Source organism: Lissotriton vulgaris, chromosome 3_1 (genome assembly GCF_964263255.1).
Source record: "Lissotriton vulgaris chromosome 3_1, aLisVul1.2, whole genome shotgun sequence".
Lineage (NCBI taxonomy): Eukaryota > Metazoa > Chordata > Amphibia > Caudata > Salamandridae > Lissotriton > Lissotriton vulgaris.
In genome coordinates, this window is record NC_141689.1 from 226,962,065 (window position 1) to 226,987,247 (window position 25,183).

Genomic DNA, 25,183 nt, shown 5'->3' on the forward strand with positions numbered 1-25,183 from the left:
AAAGGTGATTCAATCAAAATTAATATTTTAAGTAAATATATTATTCATATCAAATACAGCAGCTTATTTTTTGGGGGGATTCCAACACAGTGTATGACAATATCAAGACCTACTTACACACACAAAAAATTGCACTTCGTGTTTAGTTGGAGCAGCAGAATGGGGGGACAAGTTGAGACTGTCAAAATCCTGGGGAAAATCGTTCAGGCAAGCACCTGCAATGTGCACGCACAGTTGGTTCCAAAGTCAAAATCATTTTTTGGGTGCAAGTGTGAGCTTGCACGAATATCTGGATTTGCACAGCTCTCAGTTTGAGAGCCTAAGTAAGGAGTAATTTGACCTCCCAGAATTATTTATTTCTTGATCAGTGACTTTTATTATTCAGTACCCTTTAGTGTGGAAGAATTGCTATTTGATATTCTTGCATTGTGGAATATGGCGATGATTTAAGAAGTTTGAAGAACAAGTGTATCCTTTTATGTTGTAATATCCTGTTCCAGCGCCCGCACCCCTGCCACACCGAAACCTGTTTTCTTTATGAAGATAAATCTAACCAGTGCTTAATTTGAGCCGGTGGTTTCTGGTGCTCAGCACCGGCACCTAATTCCCAGCACCGGGGCTTATGACGATCTGCCACATGGTGGCGCTGTCTGGCTAATTTAGGTATTAGCACAACAACAGCTGTGTGTGATGGTTAGCAGCTGCGTTTGCACTGTCATTGCCATCTGGCAGGGGCAATGTGTAGTGCAAGCTGCAGTGGTCTCCCGAGAGCCCCGGCGCTTATTGGTTTACAAATTAAGCACTGGTCATAACCACTGTCTCACCTCTACCAGCTGTAACATTCGGGCATTACTGGACTGGGAGTCATGGGAGTTTCAAAGTCTGAATTGTTTTCACTTAAGTTTGGTACAAATTAGCCACCTTCATGCACTGCCAAAGAATCCCAAGAGCTGCAAAGAAATGTGGAAATTGTGTTGGCTATCCGAGTGTGTCCAATACCATGAAATGTGTGCTTGCGTAATTTCCAAGAAAGGGACAATTAAGCATGCATACTTCTGACAAGTGTGCATTTCCAAATGTTAATTTTTTCATTTTTTATTGTTTTTTTCTGTAGGCATACTTTTCTAACCCATGGGGAAATCAACCTCATCATTAAATGTCGACGCCCGCCTTTCATTCCCACCCAAATAACATACTCATTTGCATGCCTGTTCACCTCACAGAAGTATGAGAAGGCCCACCTAAATGGACGTTTGTGATGTTCACCTATTTTCACAGGTGAAACCATCCAGGAATGTGCACAGCCTCTCTCCACCTGTGTACATTGGAGAATGCAGAACTTCTATCTGCCTGGCAGAATTTATGCTTACTTGATGTGCATAAAATGCTGCCACTCTTGATTTCAGGAATAGGAATTATCGAATGCAAAGTGGACATGCCCACACATATGTCCAATTTAAAATGTGTTTGTGAATCTGGCCAAGAACTCAACAACACAATAGGTATGAGCACCAGTTGCGTTCACGCCATTTAATATTTTCCATCGCACTTGAATTTTATTGCGAGTGAAGCATAATTACCTGGCATGACTTTGGGAATCTTGCATAAAATGCCTACCGTAAAATTCCCAAAATTACATGAACTACAAAGACGTAATTACAATTTGTCCATGCCGTGTAAGAAAGTGTGCAAAACGAGGCAAACTGAAGTCAAGGCATTGTTAGTAATTGAAGTCAATAGTGATTTAGAATGCACCTTGATCTGATGTACATATGGCAGCCTTGTGATGTCATAACCCTTAATTAAAAATGCAGGAGAAAAGAATGGAAAAATGGAAATTGTGTATAATCAATGTTTCTTTCCTTCACCTTTATATAGCTGCTAAAAGTATTATTTTTTTCTTCCTCGATTATTTTGGAAAAATTAGTATGATGCCATTAGCTTTACTGTCACGTTCACAAACACATTTACAAACCCAACCTCACCTTGGCAAAGGGTACATTTGTAACCTTAAATGGCCTGATCCAGTTTGACAGATTTTGGATCTGTAAAACATCTAGGCCAGGAAATGGTTAATGTAGAGGCATCTTAGCCGCATTTTGTTTTTCAGAAGGGAACGATTAATTGCATAATTCCACTGACAGTCTCAAATTATAGTTACTTTTGAAGTATGATATGACTAGGGATAACCTGTTTAATCTTACAACTTGCTTTGCTTGTTCATGAAGATTTACTTAAGTGCACTTTTAAAGTACATTTTGAAATTAAAAATAATTCTTTACAAAGGCTCTTATCGATTCTGGTTGCTTTTTATGTCTATTTTTAGTAGATACCCGCAGTTCACTTTTGAAGATGAGATTTTGCTGTTTTTTAAAAGGCCCTCTGGAAAACAAGTTGTTTTTCTGCATCATTGTTCACACAAAAATCCTGCATGGTGATGTTACATTTGATTTTTGTCTAGATGACTCAGTAGATTGGTATGAACATTTAGTTGTTTTTTGAAACTCGATTGAAAAGTTTAGTGCTGAGGAACTCTATTTATTTCTACGTGTGTGCTGTTTATACAGTGACATTTTGTAGTGTTGATTCATATTGTTTTCAAATAACATATGTAAATAAAGAATCTTGTATATTGATCGAAAACCTCCTTTCTTTATTTACAGGTTTATGAAAGGCCACAAAAGCAAGCAGCCCAGCCCTATAATCCTGGCCTTCAGCAAAACATCACCAGTGACACCTTAAAACCAAAGCACCAGCAAAAAAATAGCCAGCACCATATTGACTGGTCAGCAAAATCAGACACTGGATCGGCTGCCCAAAGTGCATTTGTGAATACAGAGTCACAACTGAAAACCGCTGGCAACGTCAAAAGCCCCACTTCAGAATCACCAGGTTCATTTTCCAAGGTACAAGCAAAACAACCAGGTGCAGGAAGCCCCTGGCGGCAGCTTTCCAATCACAGTAAGGAGTCTACACCATGTAGTGCAGCTCCACCCCCAAATAACATTATTACACCAGCACATCCTAGTAATCCGGCTAAATGCAATGGAGTTGTATCTCTAGATTGCCCTGCAGGAGGAACAGGGCAAATGGATCTGCAGGACAAGAATTCTGTAAATGTAAAGCGTAAATCTAGCATAAAAGACACAAATCCAGAATTGGAACGGGTCAATCACTCTCCAAAGGTATTTGAACCAAAATCCCATGACAATCGAGAGGGTAAAAAAGATTGCCTGCCACCCAATAAAGTAAAACAAGCATCACCAGCTAGAACATGTGTAAACTCCATCAACAGTTTAGAAAGCGGCCTAAATAATGAAAGTGCTACAATCCCAGCAAGGAAACAAGCTGAAGATCCACTGAGCCATAAAAGAAAAAAACGACAGTTTTCAAAGGTGAATGGAGATGCAAATAATCATGGGGATGTCCAGTCTTCTTCACCACTTGTGAACAGTGAATCTGGCAACAGGACACTTTCATATCTTGAAGAAATAAAAAAAAATTCCAGGATCATAAAGCAAAGTAAAGGGATTGAGATTACACCACAATCAAAAACATTTGAAAGTTTTGCCAGTGCAAACCGATCCTTTTTTAATAATGTTGCCCGACTACGTAAATCTGCATCTCTCATATCTTCCCCACCATCAACTTATCTGTCTATGCTGGCTCAAGAACCTAAATTGCAACATCCTAAATTTGCAGAGAAAAGAAGGTGGACTTATAGCAAGTCCAAAGACACCAGCATACTCCGTGAAAGCTCCGTCAGCACAGTGGTGGATCCACCATCAGCCTATCCAATAACGCCGTCCAGCCCACTTTATACCAATAAAGCTAGTCTTACAGTGATTACGCCAGTTAAGAAAAAAAGGGGACGACCAAAGAAACAGCCACTGCTCACCGTTGAGACCATTCATGAAGGGACTGCCACCAGTCCAGTGAGTCCGATCAATCGAGAGTTCTTGGGCCCTAAAAAGAAGAAAGGGAGAAGGAGCATCGCAGAATTGGTTCAGTTGACATCCTTTGAGGATCAATCAATGAATGACTCTAAAATTCACAGGCAAGTTGGCAAACTGGGTATGTTAGACAAGAAGACCATTAAAACAATTAACAAGATGAAGACCTTAAAGAGAAAAAACATTTTAAACCAAATCCTATCCTGCTCTAGCCATTTAGCCTTGAAATCCAAATCACAGCCGCAAACACACGCAGCAGCTACTGTGCCCACAACAATTGATTCTCGGATATGCAAGCAGATCAATGTCAGTAAGAGGGGAACAATCTACATTGGGAAAAAGCGGGGGCGCAAGCCAAGAGCAGAACAACTACCCCAAACAGAAGAACCCAAGACAGCCATTAAGCAGTCAAGGCCTGTTTCTAACCAGCCAGAAAATCCAGCAGTGCCTTCAAACTTACAGTCCTTTGCGGCATCTTCACCAGCAATTATGAATTCTTTTACAAATCCATTAGTGGGATCTAGTTGTACCATGAGTCCTGCTAGCACAGATGCAAATTTTTCTGAGTTAAAAACTATGCCAAATCTTCAGCCAATCAGTGCTTTCCCTTCAAAAACCCATAAAGGACTACATAGTAGTACATGGAAGTTGTCTCCACCAAGATTACTAGCCAATTCCCCATCACATCTTTGTGAGGTAGGCTCTTTAAAGGAGGTCACACTGTCACCTGTGAGTGAGTCTCATAGTGAAGAAACCATACCAAGTGATAGTGGAATTGGAACAGACAACAACAGCATCTCTGACCAAGCAGAAAAGAGTTCGGACTCACGCAGAAGATACTCCTTTGATTTCTGTTCCCTGGACAATACAGAGACCTTAACACCTGACACCAGCACTAAGGGTAAGCATGGTCACCGGCAGAAGCATCTGCTTGTTGATAACTATCTCTCGCATGAGAGTAGCAAAAAGCCAAAGCACAGGAGAAGAAGAAAAAGTCTGCAGAACAGAGATGATCTCCAGTTTCTTGCTGATCTTGAAGAGCTTATTACCAAGTTTCAAGTTTTCAGAATTTCCCATAGAAGCTATTCGTTTTACCATGAGAATTCCTACCCTAGCATTTTTAGAGTTAATTTTGATCACTATTACCCAGTGCCATATATCCAGTATGACCCATTGCTCTATCTTCGCCGGACTTCTGACACAAAGTCAAAGAAAAAGCGTGGTAGGCCTGCCAAAACCAATGACACCATGACAAAGATGCCTTTTCTTCAAGGGTTTGGGTACCCTATTCCCGGTGGGAGTTACTATGCACCCTATGGAATGCCTTACACATCAATGCCTTTGATGAACTATGGTTATTATGGCCAGTATCCTGCTCCGTTGTACTTGTCTCACACTCTCGGAGCCTCTTCTCCATTTATGAGACCAACTGTACCGCCACCACAGTTTCATGCAAATCCACACATGAAGGTACCAACCACTGCCAAGCATAAAACAAAGCATGGAGTGCATCTTCAACCCCCCATGGGAATGGGCTTAGGGGATATGCAGTCCTCTTTACCCACTCCTAAGGCTGGAATAGGTGGCCTTGCAAGTGGACGACTTCACAAACGGAAACATAAACATAAGCACAAGCATAAGGATGATCGGACTTTTGGAACGCATGAAGACTTCAGTGGCTTGTTTTCTGGCAAGTCTACTGGCTTTTCCAGTACTGTGATTGGCTCAGACAAAGATATTTCTTTTGTGCATGACAAAAGTAAAAGCAAGGAAAAGCAAAAACACCAGCATTTTGGTACTGGACACAAAGGTGGGAGGACCGGTTTTGAGGAGAGTACACTGTCATCTCTATCACTTTCCGATTCTCAACACTGGTCGCAACCTAAAAACAGAACAGACTCAAACATAGAACCTGTTGATTCATGTTCACTGAGGTACTCTGGAAGCCACGAGGGCTTAAATAGGTTAGACTCTTTGGGCAGGTTTAGGGATATGCATTCTCAGCACGATAAAAGAGACAGTGATGGAAGTGCAAATAAAAGAAGGAACTTTGAAGGTTTTGGATCATACAGAGAAAAGGACATACAGGCCTTCAATATGCTTAGGAAGGACAGAAGTACCTTCGAGTCTGTAGCATCTTCAGGTAAGATTTAGATTTTTATCGTGTTCAAAGTAGTGTCATTTTCAAAACTGAACATTTGGAAGTGTATATTTGCTCAGTCAGGACAGATTTCAATTTTGTTTTTTATAAAGCTTCTAAGTCATCTATCTAGCCACATGTAGAGATGTCTGAGACTAGTGAGTGTAAGATAAATGTCTGAATACAGATTCCTTCATAAAGATCACTTCTTATATAAAAGTACTTTCTAAATATAGCCATATCCAATGAATCCTAAATTATTCTTACAAAAAATGTCTGGGATAATGAGGGAGATATTCTTTAGTATTGTTCCCAATTTCTTGAATGTTATTTCATGACAATGCAGAGTCTGCCAAAAAGGTGCAACGTTTAACTATGCATCTTACAAAGACGAAGTAAATAAGGTTTGTAGATGGAGAATGGAGCAACAGAAAGTCACAGATGTATTGAAATGACACAAGAAGCTTGTTTTTTAATGTTCAAGTCGTAGAAAATTCTTAGCATGTTGAATGTTATTGGATCCACTGTAGAAGTACAAGTGCTTAATTTGTAAAATTATAAGTGTCCGTGCCCAAAGTTTTTCTCAGAGGCTCTCAGCTGGTGCTGACATATGTCGGGTTTTCTGAATGCCAAGACTACGTAGTAATGAGTACCCTTCACGCCTCTTTCTTCCACCTATGTGCATTCCTTGACCCTTTTGTTCATGCTTGCAGGTTCATTTTCGGTCTTTTTCAACAGTTTTTTCGTCTTTATCTTCCTATTACTGTTGTGTTTTTCTCTCTTTTGCACTGCATAAAAGTTCCATGTGGAAAAGTGCTGTTCCGCAAAAATGACTGCCTGGGTCGCCCACCACCAGCTCAAATTAATCACTGACTGCAACTGATTTTTATGCAAAACAGGCTTTAGCGGAAAACTCATGCTTAGGGCTATCAAATGTTGCCTCATAAGTGGAAACCTTCATTAATATGGGGGACATGTTCTATTCCTGCAAAGTGGTCATGCAAGTAAATGTTTTTCAAATTCTTGTTGATAAAATGAAGCATCAGGAAGTTTAGAGAATTGTGAATTACTTTCTAAACTTGAGAAAGTGCCAGGAAGACACAGGTTTGGTGCAAAGAGAACAATGTATAAAATATTCTTCATTCTGAGACAATTTTACTCCAGCCATTCAAAAAGAAGTATTTTTTTCTCCAGATTTTTATATAGCGCGAACATGATCTGAAGGTATCTGGTATCACAGTGCTTTACATGAGCACCAGTTGTGTTACACAAGGACACATTAATTTGTGTTAGGCACGGGGAGATTACGTGATTTGACCAGAATCACAGGATGTTGAGTGTCGTTGCTGAAACTCTAACCCGGTTCTCCAGATTTGAGACCGACCGCCCTAGCCGTTAGGCCACATCCTCTACCCAGCATGAAATCACAGCCCTTGAATTATGGTTTAGACCCATGTACATTGATTCTCAAGCACTGCGTCTTATAGAAAATGCTGCTTGGAAAATAACTACTGCCTAAGCAGTGCTGTAAAGAATACATTGGCTACATCCATTTTCTCTGGGTACTACTTGTGCACTGGGTAGATTGACATGTTGAAATTTGTGTTACTTCTAAAATTTACTTGAGATCAGGGGCATTTTTTAGCTGTAGGTTTGGTTTCACTAGAGAAGATAGTACTAGTTTATGAAACATTCTCTTTTATCTCGAAAAGATAACTTTGCCTTATGCTTTAAGAAGATGTGACCGGACTGAATTTCACAGCTGACTTCAGACTCGACCCCGATGTGTAGTTGTGGTAAGGGTATCCTTTCTTCACCGTTGGTGTGTTTGATGTAACAGCCTAAGTGTCCAAGTGTATGTGCTGATGTGAAACCATTGCTCGCAGTGTGGCAGGAGCCACTGATGAGGGATTATAAGGTGAAAACTACTCTGGGGTTGCGTCTGTTCCCCACCGGAAAAGTCTCCCCTGGCAGCTTGGGATGGACTGTCCTCATTAGAAGCAGGGACAGCACTTATTTGCATAAGGCAAGCCTCTGTCTAGAGTGGGCAACAGCAATGAGTTGTAATGCTTCCTTGACCATTAACCAGATTTGCAAGCATTCCTACCCTCACCTTTTTGTGTGGTTCAAGGTTAGCAACAGTAGGTCTTGCAGAACCATTGTAGATATGGAGATTGACTTCTTAGAGGAGCATCAACAACCTGTTTTCTGCAGTCCAAACCTTCTCTTTACATTTCCTGAAGTCCTCCGTCACAACTTTTTATGCCATTTGGAAAGAAAGGGCGTCTAGAATGCCCAGATCTTGGCTCATGCAGTTTTCTGTTTGTAGGACTGGCTTAATAAGCACATCCGTGTGTATGTCTTTTTGTTAACAATTCTTTAAAATTTATATAGAATGGAGTTTGGTTCCTCCCTGAAGTCTTTCTTACACACCTCATGCTATCAACTATGGGGTGCATCATTATGGCTCCTATAGAGAGCTTTTTGTAGCTCAAAACAATACAAGTGGACTTTGTAAGGCAACATTTCACTCGCCTCCAATCAGCTGTATTGGGTTGCTGCCTCCAGCAGGCTGCACGTGTTCACATAGTAACATATTCAAACTAAATGAAAAGTAAACCAACACACTTAAGAGTCGTACAGCACCATTCCTTCATGAAAGCACACCTGCTAACTAAAGTAACTCAAATATCAAATGTGCAGTTTAATTCTCAGAGGAAGCAGGTTGGGTAAATCTCCCTGCCATCAGCTACAATCCACATCTTCATATAGCACATTTATGTATTTCATTCAGAAATTACCCCACAAAAGTGCTTCAACGCTTAAATAGTTCTCTGCATCAATTGTACCTTCGACAGCATTTAGAACCTTTACATGCCAACTAGCGAATCGCCTAGTTCCATCTGTGAGCGCATAGGTTAGTCCATTTTGGAAAATGTTAGTAACCAGAATGTAAAATCCAATGGCTTGTCAATGGCATCTGCTGATTAAATACGGCGTGTAATTGCATTTTTTCAGAAAGATTATTCCATGCTCCATAGGCTCCCTTTGTTAAAAGCATTGCGCATAACTGGCACTAGCTGTATTATGTTCAGAAACATAAGAACCTGCTTCACTGATAACCTTCACCATCCATCGAAGATTATCCCTTCCCTGACAATCGCCACCTTTTTCTCATCTTCATTTCGCCCCTTATCTTTTGCTTCACACCCTAATTTCACACTCCATGGCTTAATATCTAGGTCTGCATTTTATATGTCACATACTTACATGTTGGTAGTTTATCAATAAATTATAGCTCGCTCGCTTGTGTAATTTTGCCATTTTTCAGATCTGAGGATGGCAAGTTCATGTTGCTCAATTTATTGTCATCAAAAGGATGAAAGGATTAGTTGTGTATATTTGTCTTATGGTCTTTGAACTGCAGGAATGTTGATATGAGAGTCGGTGCACCTAACTAAGATTTGCCACCGCCTTTATAAAGCTGAAATGTGATATGTAAGTTGGAACCTATATGTCGGCGCCAACTGTCTCAGAGTTCAATGTCTTGTATTAAATGGCACTATAACCATAGGAATAGTAAGGGAATAATTGTGATGTTTTCTAGGGTGCAAAGCCTTCCTTCTAGATGATGGGGCTTATTAATTTCAATGTGGATAACAAGTAATCATTGAGGTGTGTGTTCAGGGGCATAGAGATCAGGATGGAGGGTGTAGAGGTCTGATTCCTATGTGTAATCTAACATTAAGTGAGCTGGATGATTTGCACAATTTTGGTGCTTTTTGCATAGAAATCAAATGTGACCACTGTCAGATATGTTGGCAATAGAGTTACAGAAATAAAGTGGAGGAGATTCACTATCCACCATGAAGAGACACTACCATTTTGCTCTAAAAGCATGTTACACTGGATCATCACTAATGCAATTAACACCCAACAACCTTTGCATGGAGAGCAGTATAGAGCATCAACAGTGGTGTCAGGCTCTTCTCATTTGAGAGCAGGAAGGTGCTGGTAGGTTGACAGGAGCATATCGCAATGTTTTGCTTAAATTCAAGTGTTATGGTGCCACATTAGAAAGACACCTTACGGTGCCAAGTATTTAGAGCATTTACTATTTAGTGTGCAGAATGATCTTATATATGTCCAGCAAATATCTAAACAATCTATTTTGCCTCTCAAAGATGAAACTACGAAACTGTGATTAATGGTTTGAAAGGATCTCAATAAGATGAATGACCAATGACATTGTAGGATGGACAGTCATGATAATAAACATGACTGTCGACTTGCATTTAACCCCTGCATGCTGCCGCGATTCTGCGCCTGTGCGGCACATTCCGATAGCGGGTGCGGTCATGACGGCCAGTAGCCGTCATCAGCACACGAGCACTGTGTGCCATGACGGCTCCTGGCCGTCATCAGCATGCAAGGGGTTACGGTCAGAGGGTTACTGGTGTCAGAACCTGTGCTTTTTATGCACTTAACTGCTCACCTAGCCAGGTGTAGCTTGGTACACCTGTCAGGGAGTAATGCCTAGGACTCCTCACAAGACCGCTTTAGTCATTTTAGCTCACAGGTCCTATGGCTTTTATTAATTTCTCACTGAATATCTCTGCTTGCAACAAGGAAGTAAGCAGACCAGGGCAGTTAACAAGGGCATTGCCTGCCTTTGGAGCTTTTCAATTTATGAAAGTCCAAAATGAGATCTGGCCCATTGCTACACTTGCTGGATGTCTCACAGGAGAATGGCTGGAATTCACGATACAGGACTATTAGCAGGATGTTATCAAGTGTTTCTTGCGTTGAGTTGTGTCCTTGGGACAACAGTGGGCATGTTGGACATTGAGCAGTCAAATTCATGGTTCTAACTCCAGTCTTAGAATATCTGGGGAAAGCGCAACCTTCCCTATAATAGATCAGAAGGTACATCTACTATTTTAACTCCAATTTTGATATATTTTGGGAAACGTAAAAAATAAATCCTCTAGTATTTGTTTTTGTTCTACCATGAGGAATCTGCTGAGGAAAACTACTAGGAATGCCCCATCCTTTAGAAAACATCAAAATACACCAAGAGTGGAGTTATATTTGAAGACTGTCTCCCCACTTTCACTTTGAATTCTATATTGTACATGAGGCGGAGAGTTTGCTCTACGCATACCCTCACAGGACATTTCTCTTGTGTTTCTGAAAGGTGCACAAATATAATGCAAAGCATGCCTATCCTTGTAACACAGATGTAAATAGTTCACAAGGTCTATCATGTAACCCTATAGTTGCACCCATGGAGTGCAAGGAACTGCAACTTCTGGCTAGGGTTCATCTCATGTTAACTTTAATATGAGCTATCTCAATTCTATAATCAAAAATAGAATGGACACTAGTTTCTACAAAACCGTTGGTTTGTATTCGAAAACCCTCATAGACATCCTGGTATCGTCGTTGCGGTATATCTTTTTTCCGCCCCATCAGGAGTCATGGCGTATTCATCGGGTGTTCGATTGACGTGCTGGATGCCTGCCTCACCCGAGGCTACCTCTGGTACAAGTAGAAGTGTCCAGAGATCAAAAAAATATATGTGAAAAAATAGAATAAAAATAGTGTCTAATCAAAAACGATTATTTATTGTAGATAGCTAGGCACTATAGTTAAAAAGGAGTTGCGATATGCAGGTGGTCAAGTTACTGGACTACCATATCTCTTAAAAGACGTGTCGACATGTTTCAGCTCACTGGGCCCAGTCGGGTCTATGGAGCTTTCGTCAGGACAATAAAACGTATAAACAAACAAAACATACAAAAGATAATTAAAGAATGTGACTCACACAATTTGATAGCCAGGGGTAGAGTTCAGCACAAGGGACGCTACGCTGTACCTCATGGTAAAAAACCATATGCGACTCTGGGTCCCCTGTTGAAGTGCTCACTTTGCGCAAAACAGCATGGGAATTTCCCTATACTCAACACTGAATCCCACACAAATTGTGTGAGTCACATTCTTTAATTATCTTTTGTATGTTTTGTTTGTTTATACGTTTTATTGTCCTGACAAAAGGTCCATAGACCCGACTGGGCCCAGTGGGCTGAAACATGTCGACACGTCTTTTAAGAGATATGGTAGTCCAGTAACTTGACCACCTGCATATCGCAACTCCTTTTTAACTATAGTGCCTAGCTATCTACAATAAATAATCGTTTTTGATTAGACACTATTGTTATTCTATTTTTTCACATATATTTTTTTGATCTCTGGACACTTCTACTTGTACCAGAGGTAGCCTCGGGTGAGTCAGGCATCCAGCACGTCAATCGAACACCCGATGAATACGCCATGACTCCTGATGGGGCGGAAAAAAGATATATTGCAACGACGATACCAGAATGTCTATGAGGGTTTTCGAATACAAACCAATGATTTTGTAGAAACTAGTGTCCATTCTATTTTTGATTATTGAACATTTGTCCAGGGGAAATTAATGGACTTCTAATCCTCTTCCCTCCTATTTTGATATGAGACTATCTCAATTCTAAGCATTTATTTTGTCCACATATTCTGCCCTAGGTTCAATCGAATAGATTTTTTCATGATTTCTCAATATCGTGCCTCTGAGTTATTGTGCATTCTAACATGATTGTCCTTGAGCTGCACAGGTGGACTTTGTTCTTGCTAAGCATTTAGTTTGTAGAGCTATTTCTTTATTTCACAAGGTGCTGATAATAGGTGCTCTTTATCGTCTATCATTTTTTCATGGCCTATGTTCGTTTTTGTAGGTATGTGTACCATCATTAGGTACACTAGTAGTAACTTAGGTTAATTGTGTTTCAGGAAATGCCAAGCTCTGTTAATTTAATATATTGGTTCATATCAAAAATTCACCTGATTAGGACAAGTGGATTAACTTCAACATCTTATTTTAGTTGATGTGTATCAGATTTCTCATTGTACCTTAGTGAGTCAAAATGTCAGCATAAAATAAAAAATTACAAATCTCAAGCTAAGTTTCCAAGAATGAAAAACAGGAGTATTTTTCTACCTGCTGCACAGTGTAACAAATTTAGACAAAGATGTGTCACTCAAGAGTAATGATGGCTGTCCAATATCTCCTCTGTACAATATCCTAAGCAGCTCTCTCAAGTTGAAATAAAAGGAAATGTGAAGTATTTTGTGCTCATGGATGTCAATTTATCAAATTGGCAAAATCATTGGACATAACACCACTCACTCTTTGAACCCCCACTGATATTGCATAGATATCTGCTTGCCAAACCTTTAGCCAGGTTGCTAACAGGCAACTACCCCTAACTGCCACCAGTTGACGTGCCTTCCTGTGCTGGAGCCAAGTGGTAAATATGGTTGAGTATCCATTCCACAAGTTGCTTGCTTATGGTGAATGGAGTATAGAAATAGTGATGAGTGTGATGCTTGAAATAATCTCAGCCACTGGTAATTACTTGGACTGCATCCCAGCCCATAGTTTTATTGCCTGCAATGCCACCTCAGATTTGAACCAGAATCAAGGCTGGACATATGCAAGTCAGCCTTGATTCTACTCCAATAAGAACAATCCAGCCCGAACTGCCAAGCTAGGCCTTTTCTGAACCAGAACACAATTAACCCAAGACTGGTTTCACCCTAGTTGATGTTATGCTATGAATGGTAATAAGCTGAGTTTGCAGGTGTAATTCTCTTTAAGGATTCCCTTCCACCTTCTTTCCATCTAGTATATCTACTTGGAAAATATTCAGATGGACATGTATGCTCATTTTCAAAATGCAAAAATGCAGTTGTCTTGTCACACTCAATTTTAGCCTTCTGGTTTGTGTGAGATGTGACTTTTTTTCAACCAACCTTTAGTCCAGTGCCCTTTCAAATCATTTTAGAAAGCTAGAAGTGGGAAAGTACATTGACCTCTTAAGAGGTGATCTCCTCAATATGATGCCATTTTAGATGTCTACTTGTTCATGGCAAAGAACACAACCATTGCTTTCTTTGTTGTTTTTAAAGCTCAGCTTTCTTGATGTACTGTTTGTCATGCATTTGGCCTAAGAGACAGTGTTTTGGGCATATTATCAGAGTAGGAACGCTTTCTAATTTTTTCGGTAACAAAATAGAAATTAGTTACAGTAGAAAAACACTGTGATACTCTGTGGAGATAATAGAAGAGTCAAAAACTAAATAGCTGCTTCCTGTTCCTTAGAGCCCTCAGTCTGGATTGTCCATCACATCCCCCTTAATTTTGCTGATCTTTCAGCATCTGTAAGTCCTATGTAAATTGTTTCGCAATCCATATAATCTGTTCTTTGGATTCCAAAAGTCATCTGTGCACAAAACAACATTTTTATTTCATTCATGTCCCTGCCTAATTTAACCTCTTAAATTCTATAATTCCTCCTGTGATTGAGTGTGACGGATGTTAATTGCCATGGGAGCAGAGAAAGTCCTTATTGTGTTAGCCAGGACACCTAATGCTCAACAAATGCCATCAAGTTAAATATTCTTTAGTGGTCCCAGGTATTTTACTGGTTTCAAATTCTTTGTGAGAGCAAGGTTAGAGAATATGGTCATGTCTTCATGATCTGGTTGCCATAGACCTGATCCCAGAACCTGAAGTTTAATATAAACAATGGTTCTGTCGGGTATGTAACCTGTTTACTTCAATATATGAATTGAATCCTTTCTCAGTTTGATTAGTCCTACGGTTACTTAAGACAGTGCTCCTAAATAGGAGCTTGCTCACAATGCAAATCCAAAACTGAAAGAGTTCAGGGTAACCATCCGTTTTTAATCTATGAATTAATTTTTCATTCATAAATACCCTGTTTGTACATAAAGATTATTCAATCAAGACTTATTCACAATTTACAAATACTTTTTCCAAAGACGGCGCATTATAAAATTGAGTGAATATAAGGTGAGATGAAGTGAAATAGTGAAATACAAACAGGGTATTTATGAATGAAAAATTAATTCATAGATTAAAAACGGATGGTTACCCTGAACTCTTTTGGTTTTGGATTTGCATTGTGAGCAAGCTCCTATTTAGGAGCACTGTCTTAATTAACCATAGGACTAATCGAACTGAGAAAGGATTCAATTCATATATTGAGGTTACATACCCGACAGAACCATTGTTTATATTAAATTGTATTGCCCAGGTTCTGAGGGATACTGGGTCACCCCATGGTGATTTACCCCAGAACCTGAAGAGCACCCATTTCCACTCATTTCTTTCGCATTCTTTAAATCCTGAATAAGAATCAATTGCTTTAGCTCTCAGTTTTACCTAAATCCCTTTCTTGGAAGTGTGTGAACTATGTAGCACAACTCCTTCATCTAAAAGATGTTTATTGACTATAACTGTTTAACCAGTTTTAGTTCTCTGTCCATAGATGGCAAATTTACATGTGCATCTAACTCTGAAAATTAATTTTATGTTTTACAAATTTTAGTTATTTCTATGCACAAATCAGACCCATTCACTTTTTAGCTGAGAGATTTGACAGTACTTTGATCCATGAAGTCTTGGGTACTTAGCCCCAAAAGGCTTTGAATTTGTAGGTAGTGTTATTACTGTATACCCAATTCACATAATCAACAGATTTTTCCATGTTTAATGAATCCCTATGTGATAAGGAGTTTCTAAGGCATTTAGTCCGTCTGCATAGAGCCAGAAAGTTTGTAAAATGTCATAAAAAGATGCTATATGACTGGTTTGCAGTTGAATGGTGTTGGAAATGGCACTTTTGCAGGGTTATCCCCAAACGTTTTGTTTCTTCCTCCCTTGTTTTTCCTGACCTGTGGTTGTTGGCAATAGGACTCTGGGCACTTTACTACTGCTGATCAGTGCTAAAGTGCATATGCTCTCTGTGTAAAGTGTTGCTGTAATTGGTTATCCATGATTGGCATATTTGTATCACCAAGAAGTTCCTAGTAAAGTGCACTGAGTGTGCCAGTGCTGGTGATCCAAATGCTACTAGTGGGCCTGCAGCACTGATTGTGCCACCCACATGAGTAGCCCTAAAATGGTATCTCAGGCCTGCCACCGCAGTGCCTGTGTGCAGTCTGTCATCTGCCATGTCTTCCTGGTCAGTGTCCCCACTGACCAGGCCTAACCCTTCCCTTTCAGTGCACATTGGTCACCCCTATGATGGCCCACGGTACCCCCTTGGGCAGGGTGCAGTGTATGTGAAAGGTAGAGCATGTACTAGTGCAGGTGACATGCTCTGGTAGTGAATGACAGCCATTTTCGTTTTTCACTATTGTAAGGCTACCTTGCCCATAGGCTATCATGGGGAATGGTGGCTACAGTGGCCACCAGCATATCTTCCCATAGGAGCAAGGTAGGACGTAAAAGTCTGGTATCCCTGAACTCAGAATTTAATAACACATCTTTTAGGAAAGGTGGTTTTTAAATCCTGTGTTTGAGAACAGCACTTTTAGAAAGTGGCTGTTCTCTTGACTGACCTTTCTGTGTGCCTTGGCCTGTTTATGAATTGACTGTTTGGTTTGTGATTGACAGGGCTGGGAGATTCCAGGAGACCGAATGAGTCCACCCAGTGGTGAATAGAGAGATCTGCATCTAAATGGGAGGGAGGAGTTGCACCTGGGACCTGAATAGGACTGTGCCTGCCCCCCCCCCCCAGTGCTGACTCCACCCCCTGTGGTGCGTCTGATGTCTCTGCCCTGCCCTGTGAAAGGAGAGAAGGAATCATGTCAACAAAGTGCTGCAGGGCTGTGCTCTCCCTCCACAATGCTGGCTCCACCTCCTGTGGGGCGTCTGATGTTTCTGCTCTGCACTTTGAAAGGAAAGGAGGAGTCATGTAAACAGAGTGCTCCAGAACTGGTTTGGACCGGGCTCAGAGCCCTCCTGCACAAAGGGAACAGAGCCTTTTTTGGGTATAAGTACAGGACCCCAGACCACTGAACTTTAGATCATCCTGGAAGGAACCTCTGCCAAGTAGAAAGCTGGAAGACCGAAGAAGGAACACTGTCCTGCTGTTGCTTTTCTGGACTGACCTGTAGTTGCTTTGCTGCCAAGGAGAGGGGAAGGACTTTGCTTTGTGCTGTGTCCCCTTGCTTGAAGGAATCTCCAAGGGCATGACGAAGAGCTGGCTCACTGTTAAGAAGTCCCAGGCACAAAAGGCTTCACCCCCAGCTTCCCTGAACTCTACTGAGAGAGTTCTGTCTTTCCTAGAGTGTTTGGGCCATTAGTGGTGCCTCTGGCAGTTGTACCTGTTGTTGGGAAGCTGGAAATCAAGATACTAAAGACTTTCTGCAAAGTTTCACACATCACTTGCTTGCGGAGCGCATCCCAGTCAGTGCGATGCGAAGGCCGGGATCGTCGCAGCGCCTGTTGCCGCTGCCAGAGTCGTTGCATCCTTCGCTTGCGGAACGCACCCGTCCGGAGCGGGAAGAGTATGGTCACAGAGCCTGTCGTCACTGGGTGAGATTGTCGCACCGCTTGCTTGCGGACCGCATCACGTCGCTGCGAGAGTCGTTGCAGAGCCATCGCATCGAGGGGCCGCGAGAGGAGAAGATCGCCGCTGAGCCGCTGGACCGGAATCCACACAAGGTATCGCATCCTTCTCCATACAGACCGGAGTCACCGCAACATGCCCGCTACGTCCAGCGGGGTTGTCGCATCGCCTCCCCAAGGTCTCAGAAGTGACGCATCGCTTGCTTTTCAACGCTACAGCTTTCACTTGGTACTTTTGTCACATCTAAAGGTACTGTTGACTAAAACGTGACGCAACTGTGGATTATTTTAACGCAACCTTAAGAACTCTTTTGCAACCATATTCTTGAACTGTGTATGTTGATTTTTTGTCGTTTTGGTCTTGTTTAGTTTAGATTAAATACTTCTATTTTTCTAAACTGGTGTGGAGTCCATTTGTGGTGTTTTCACTGTGTTACTGTGAGTGTTGGTACAAATACTTTACACAATGCCTTTGATAAGCCTGACTGCTCGTGCCAAGCTACCAAGGGGCTGAGCAGGGGTTATCTAAAGAGTGTATCCTTCTTACCCTGACTAGAAGCAAGCGTCCCTATTTGGACAGTGGTACCTACCTCTGCCAACTAGAGACCCCCAGATCTAATAAATGGCTTGTTGGAGAACCTCTTCAAATGAAGTTTAGGTATGTCCATCTTTGAAGTCCAGGGATGTCTTTCAATGTGCTGTTTGCGTTTACTTCACATCCACTCCAGATCTAGATTCTGAGACGAGGCTAAGAAAAAAAACTATTATTTTGTTGCCTCCTATTGTAAAGCAGGTTTAGCGTGGCTTATATGAGCATGCAAATATACACCTATATTCACAAATGTAACTTACACTTGTGAGTCATTTACGCATGCAATTAACCACATTTAGCTATTCACAAACTCTAAGTATAAAGTCATTCAAAAGTGTAGTCTCCACTCCTAACTAACTGTACTCAAGTAAGTTATTACAGCCAGAAGAGAAATGGTAGTAGGCCTACCACCACCTTCAAACCAGCCACTGATACTGCAATGCCACCATAAAAAATGATGGAGATAGGGACCTAAATAAAACACCATTGGGAATAATGTTAAATTAAATTACACCATTTAAAATAATAAAACATATAAATAATTGTGATTTGATGTAAATAATCTAAGAATAGTACATATTTATTTCATTATAAAATATTTTAATGACCTTTTTTCGAATTGAACATTATCATGTAACATTATTTTTATTCAAATATAGTTAAGTTAATTTATTCTAATCATTATTTAAAATAGTCGTTGATGCATAGTAAGTATTTTTTTCTACTTTAGGTGGGAATTTAATTTTTATCTAAACATCAGAAAAATAAATTTGGTTTAAGATTTTTAGATTACTTTAAAAAGTTCTTTTGTAAGAGCTTTTTGCAATACCAGTGGCTTGCCATGTGTGATGCTGGACCGACTTCAGCTCTCATCTTCTGTGTTGGGTCCCTTTCTCGCTATACTACCTTTAGAAGTACTGTTTGTGAAATGCAGTGGACTTACTTTTTGGTGGGTAGGAGCACATCCCTCTCTAAACCTCTACTCACTCTGTCCAAATTTCCCACCTTTAGTGGTAAGTACTCCCTGTTTTCCAGCCACTCCCCCTGTCCCTCCCACATTTAATACCAAAACATGTACATGCGCAGAGACTCTGCTGTTGGGATAGAGATTTCTGCACAGAAAAAAATAGGAGAGGCAGAACCTCCATATGAATGCTTGTAAATAGAAATTTGTAGTACTAGTGTAGTGCTACAAAACTTACCTCAAAATGAATTGTGAATAGCCCCCATAGTTTTATTTTTTAGGTTGACACTACTAATTGCTACTGAAATGCTCTTTCTTAACAAATAGGCACACTTGACCCTTGAAACTTAAATGAGGTTGCGTAAAGTATTTACCACAAAGCGAATGTCACAAAAACAGTATGATTATTCTTGCACTCATTTTCCATTAATGGCTTTATAAATGGGAACTCATTTTTAATGTGGGGTTTCAACTTTGGAGCTTTAACATTTATTTTAGCGTCTATGTTTACAGTTATTGTAAAGCTTATGACTTGCAAAATAGTAGGGAATTGGCAAATAGGTGAAAAACAAGTCAATTCGTAGCACCAGCAATTAGATGCCATCGAGTTTAAAAAGGGTATGCTGTGATTTTTAACACCCTCAACACATTTGGTAAATTAAACTGCATACTAATACTACCTCTTCATCTTAATAGAAGTGCAATTATGGTTCTGCAAGGAAGCTATGCACTGGTTTTTCTGAATGCAATATTCATGGCTAATGATCGCACAATAAAGGGAGAGAGTAACCGGTGTATTTGGACACTGTAAAGATATGGCCAATCAGGCCCTACAGGTTGAGGAAACTGAGAGAAGATGAAGAGGAGTCTTATTACATGTCTCATGGAACATGGGGGAAACCTCATGTTCTGCCAACTATGTCCAGGATCCACAATCTCTTGCCTCCTGAGATTAACATCTTGAGGTTTGTGACTCCTATGAACTTGCCAGCAGCTGTGAATGTGCAGCTCATGTGTACCCTGACAAGAATGGATATTTTATAAATAAGAGCTTTTGCATTCTGAGCACTGTGATGAGAGTAAAAGAACACAATCTATCCTCAAGAGTACCGCCCCACAGTCTGTAGGGGACACAGCTTGACGCAAGTAGGAATACAGTAAATACTGTCTCCAGATGGCTACCTTTAAATATACTGCCAGCAAGGTATAAATTCTACAGCTTGGTAAAAGGGTTTACATGCAAGAAAATTTAGAGTCTATATTTGGAAATGTCTGGAGATGAGAGAAAAATGCACCAGGATCTCTATAACCATGACAGCAGAATGATTACAGTGAAAAGAAAAGCAGTACAGATATGACAGATGACAAGTTAATTAGGAAATCACATGCACAATGTGTTCCCTGTTGCTATATGAACTACAGTAAACCTTGTTTTCCACGTTATGTCAAGCAGGATCTTTGCATACAAGCCTTGACTGGATTAAAATAAGTCTACAAAGGAACAGGTTAGATACTAAGACATGATGAATATGTAATTGGACTGAAATATTCTACCTACTAGTACTGAAATTTGAAGATTGTGTACTTGCCCTGTACAGTTAAATCTATGGTCAGACTGATCCTGCAACAACATATTCTAAACTAAACTCTGAACATATTCGTGTTGTCTCCTGCTTGTTGGAGTGTATGTGCTGTAGTCTTATTAGCAGTATTGAGATGGGCCTTTGTTATGTTACTTGGTTACATGGAATGCCAGGATAGCTAGCATCCATGGAATGTGTACATTTGTTTTGGAAGATGTAAAGAGGTCAGTTGGTCGTGCACCTCAGCTGTAATAAATACATTACTAGAACCTGTACTAAGAGTGGTTCTTTTCAACACTGGCGACGAGTACTGAGGAGCTATTCGAATCAATGCGTTTTTGGAATTTTTCGTTATTCAAGCAATCGTCTTGGAATTTGTGGAGAATTTGTCGTGTGCAGTTCATGTGTGCCATTCACGGAGCTGCTCTGGATATCCCTTCCATTCCGCTGTTGAGGTATTTGGGACATTGGCTGATTTTTGGTAACATTGGCTGGACTTGTTTGCTTCAATGGTTCGGGAGCCCTCCTTTCTATATGTTATGGCATCTGGTTACTTGCAGGAAGTATCGTCATCAAGCTGGGTCACCATGCGTGACCTAGCACGGTGGCAGCCATTTTGGATTTGTCAAACCGCAGTACTCGACAGTTGTAGCAAATATTCCTTGAGGTTACTGTAATTTGGGCGTTTTGATTGGCACAAGTTATATTTCACTGCGTTTTGACTAAGCATGGGATGAAAATGTGTTCCGCTCGCGAAATTTACTGATTTGCAATTTCACGATCCGCGAATCGCGCAAAATTGGCAAACAATTCGCAAGTTCGCGTATTTTTTTGCTTGTTCGCGCTTCAAAAATTCTATCTCGTGCGCGCTGCGTTGACTTACCTTGATTCTGAGTTTGCCAAGTTGTTTTCCTCCCGCGAACAAGATGGCCGTGCCCAAAAACGACCGCATGGGTAAGTTTGCAGTAGCAGCGCTGAAAAAAAAAAACAGCGAACATGCCAAAATAAAAAAATTCGCAAGTTCGCACAAATTTGCGGATTTTGCGGACCGCGAATTCGCTTTCGCGCAAATTTCGCCCATACTTGGTTTTGACTGGAATTGAGGTATATTACAGCGCTTTCTATTTCAAGGAATTTTCAATGGCACAGTTTGCATTTTACTTCCTATTTGCTGGTTTTTAAGGTACTTTGCAAGCTACAATAATCTTAATTCAAGTGTGGCTAGTTTTTGACCATATTACCTTTGCTCCTTTGCTTGTTGAAGTTTGGTCAGTGAACTAGTTTTATGAGCACACACAAATTATAGTATTTCTCCACTGCCAGCATTTTGGTCAGCTGGGTCAGAACATTCCTTGAAATGGCTTGAATGGAAGGCTTATTTCACTAATTACATAGATGCAGTGAATGAATCAGGAATGATGGCTCAGGAACAGAAGAAAAAGATTTTACTGCATTCCTTAGGGTCAGCTCGGTTGAAAGTGTATAACTAAATGACCAGAGTATTGGTTTTGAGTGATATAAATGTGTACGACTAAGCACTGTTGAATTTAGACAGTTAATTTGCTCCTAAGGTCTGCATAGGCATAACAAGTTTTAAATTTTTCCAAAAGAAAACAGAGTAAGGCAGAATCAGTAGACAATTCAGTTCTGAAATAATTGCCATTGGATTGTAAATTAGGTAGCTTGCATGATGACTTGATTAAAGATCAAGTTGTTGAGCATTTATGCAATTCAGGAGCTCTCTGGGTTAATGGTGATGCATCTTTGGAGGAAGTCCTCACCATAGTATGCAAGGCGGAGATTTCTCGTAAATGTGCAGTTGCTCTTAAACTTAGATGCACATGTATCTCAGGTTGTTGGGAAGGTGAATACAAGTGTGGATAAGAATGTTTCAAAATTTAGTTCCAACAAAGCTAAATCCAAAAATCAGGCCAGATGTTACAGATGTGGAAATTAGGCTCATTTAGCATACTGTAAAAACCGTCCAGTTGGCAAACAAAAATGCTGCAATTGTGGGATTCTGGGACACTATGCTAAAGTTTGAAGGAAAATAAAACCTTGTGTTAAATATGTGAGTGTCTGAGTGTGGGTAGGGACAATGGTGGTGATGATGAGGAAGATGGGAATGTTTCGGTTAGTAATCTTGTCTTGAATGCGAGAAATAGTCTTGTGTTAAACATCAATGATGATTTATGCGAAAACAAACCCCGGTGTTTGATGGAGATAGGCGGTGTAACAATAAAATGTTTTGCTGATTCTGGTTCACCATACACAATCATCAATGAAGAACTATGGAAAATGTCATTTGTGCAGAAAGTGGAAAAGCAATTGTTGAAGTGATATGTTGATTTACCTTCAAAAATAGGGACACTAGAGGAAATGAATATGTTGCCAGAAAGGGTCCACCTCTTTTGAGATGGTTTGATCAGAAAATGCTGCCCCTTATACTGGATCCTAATAGTAAGGAGCATGTTTTGGTGGTGGACGAAGGCATGACTGTAGGTAACAGAATGTTAAAAAAATTCCCCTTTGTGTTCAGGAAGCAGCTAGGTAATCTGTAGGGATTTGAGGACAAGATCATTCTGAAGGATGAGGCGATTTCTAAGGTACATAAAAGTCATAATATACCTGTTTTGATGAGAGACGAGGTTTCTAAAGAATTGGACAAGTAAGTTGATGCCCAAGTTATTCTGATATTATCAGCACCAAATCTGTTTGGTGGACTTGGATGGACATGGCGGCAAAAAGAGTGGTGAGGGTGTGTTGCTTGCTCCACTGCTGATAAGTCATTGCATACTTTACATCCTCCTATGAGTGATTGACTTTCTCCAAAGGAACCATGTTGAACCATGGCTATTGGTATTATGGGGCCCATAGATGATTTACAAAAGTATCTTTTTGTGTTAATTGATTTATTTTCATGTTGGCTAGTTGTTAAAGTAGTTGTTAAGACGATACCGATTCTGTGCTAGAATGTTTGAAAGATACCTTCACGTTTGAGGGACATCGGGTTCAATTTCTTTCCACCAGAGCTAAAACATATTTTGAAAGACATGAGATTAAACATAGGACCATATCATTAAACAATCCCAGTGGCAAAGGAATGGTGGTGAGATTTAACTGCAGTTTGAAGGGCACCTTTCAGTATGCCATGGGAAAAAAGATGATTGGATTACCCAAGTGGGTTTGATGGTCTGGGTTTATCGTCTTGCAAGCAATGAGAACAGCTGGTTTACCACCATTCATCATTCTGTGAGGACATAAGCCTAGATCATAGTACAGTCCAGGATGGTTATTTGCTATGGGGGTGGAGTTGTGGTCAAAAGAACAAGTACGGAATAGGATGGAAGTAAAACAAAACAAACAAAAGTAAAATGTATTCTGATACTAAGCATGGTGTGAAACCTCTCAGGATTGAAGTGGGGGACTGGGTGCATGTCAAGAAACCTAGTTTGCTGTGTTAAGGTGGGAGTTGGTTTTATGACCCTGAAGATGTTGTAGACATTTTGCAGCATGCTGTTAAGATAACAGAATGGGAAGGCGTGGAATTTGAGTAGGATTGCTGTAGGCAGAAAGACTGAGGGTTGTACAGGGGAGAATTTGATTGGCTTCAGGAGGAAAACCATGGTCTGGGAGACTGAGATTGCTCCTGGAACTAGTGAGCACACTGCGAGTGAAAATTATGCACAAGAGGTGGTTTTGAATGACTCTGATAAGAGTGGAGAAAGGATTGTTAGGCCGGATAAGTCAATCAATGGAAATACTTCAGGTATTGTGGAAAAGACAAGTGCTAACGTGGATGAGTCGGTTAGTGATTTGGATGTGGCTGGTTCAAATTTAGGTCAGAAGGTGGACCCTAAACCTTAACCTAACTTCTGTATGGAAAAGGAAGGTTGAGAGATTATATTGTCAACAATAATATAGATATTCTCATTATTCTCATTATATCCCCATGTAAATATGTATGCAATATTATTATATGTCAAGTGATGTTATTTAAAGATGTACTCATTTTATTGCCTGTTACTAGTTTTATTATATATTATAGTTTTATTATATATTAAGTAATGTTATTTATTTATTCAATAATTTAATATTTAGGATTCTGTTTATGGTTGGTGGGGAGTGTTGTGTTGCTGGGTTACTTGGCATACTAGACTAGCTAGCATTAATGGAATGTGATGTTAGGAGGTCAGTTGGAGGAAGGACACTCTACTGGGAGCTTTGTCCCTCTCTGCTCCTCAGCTTTAATAATATGTTACCAGAACCTGCACTGTGAGTGGTTCTGTCCAACAGCCTTGCCAACCACCACACAGGAAATTGTTCTATCTCCAAGTGTGATCCTGTCAAAACAGCCTATGTCCTATCTTGTGTGGACTCCAAACATATTTCAATAGAGCAACATGAGGTGATTTTGTGTGAATGTAGACACATTTTACAAGCAGACAGACTGTATCTTCTGCTCATGGGAA

At 40.3% G+C, this 25,183-nt stretch overlaps 1 protein-coding gene across 2 annotated transcripts in view; it reads left to right on the plus strand.

Annotated features, from left to right (window-relative positions):
- SETBP1 (SET binding protein 1) overlaps positions 1-25,183 on the plus strand; it is a 290,894-nt gene that overhangs the window by 217,782 nt on the left and 47,929 nt on the right. For both annotated transcript variants that reach the window (XM_086960330.1, XM_086960329.1), the window contains exon 3: positions 2,664-6,096. In XM_086960330.1, the coding sequence (XP_086816456.1) occupies positions 2,664-6,096 (3,433 nt within the window). The remainder of the gene's footprint in view (positions 1-2,663; positions 6,097-25,183) is intronic.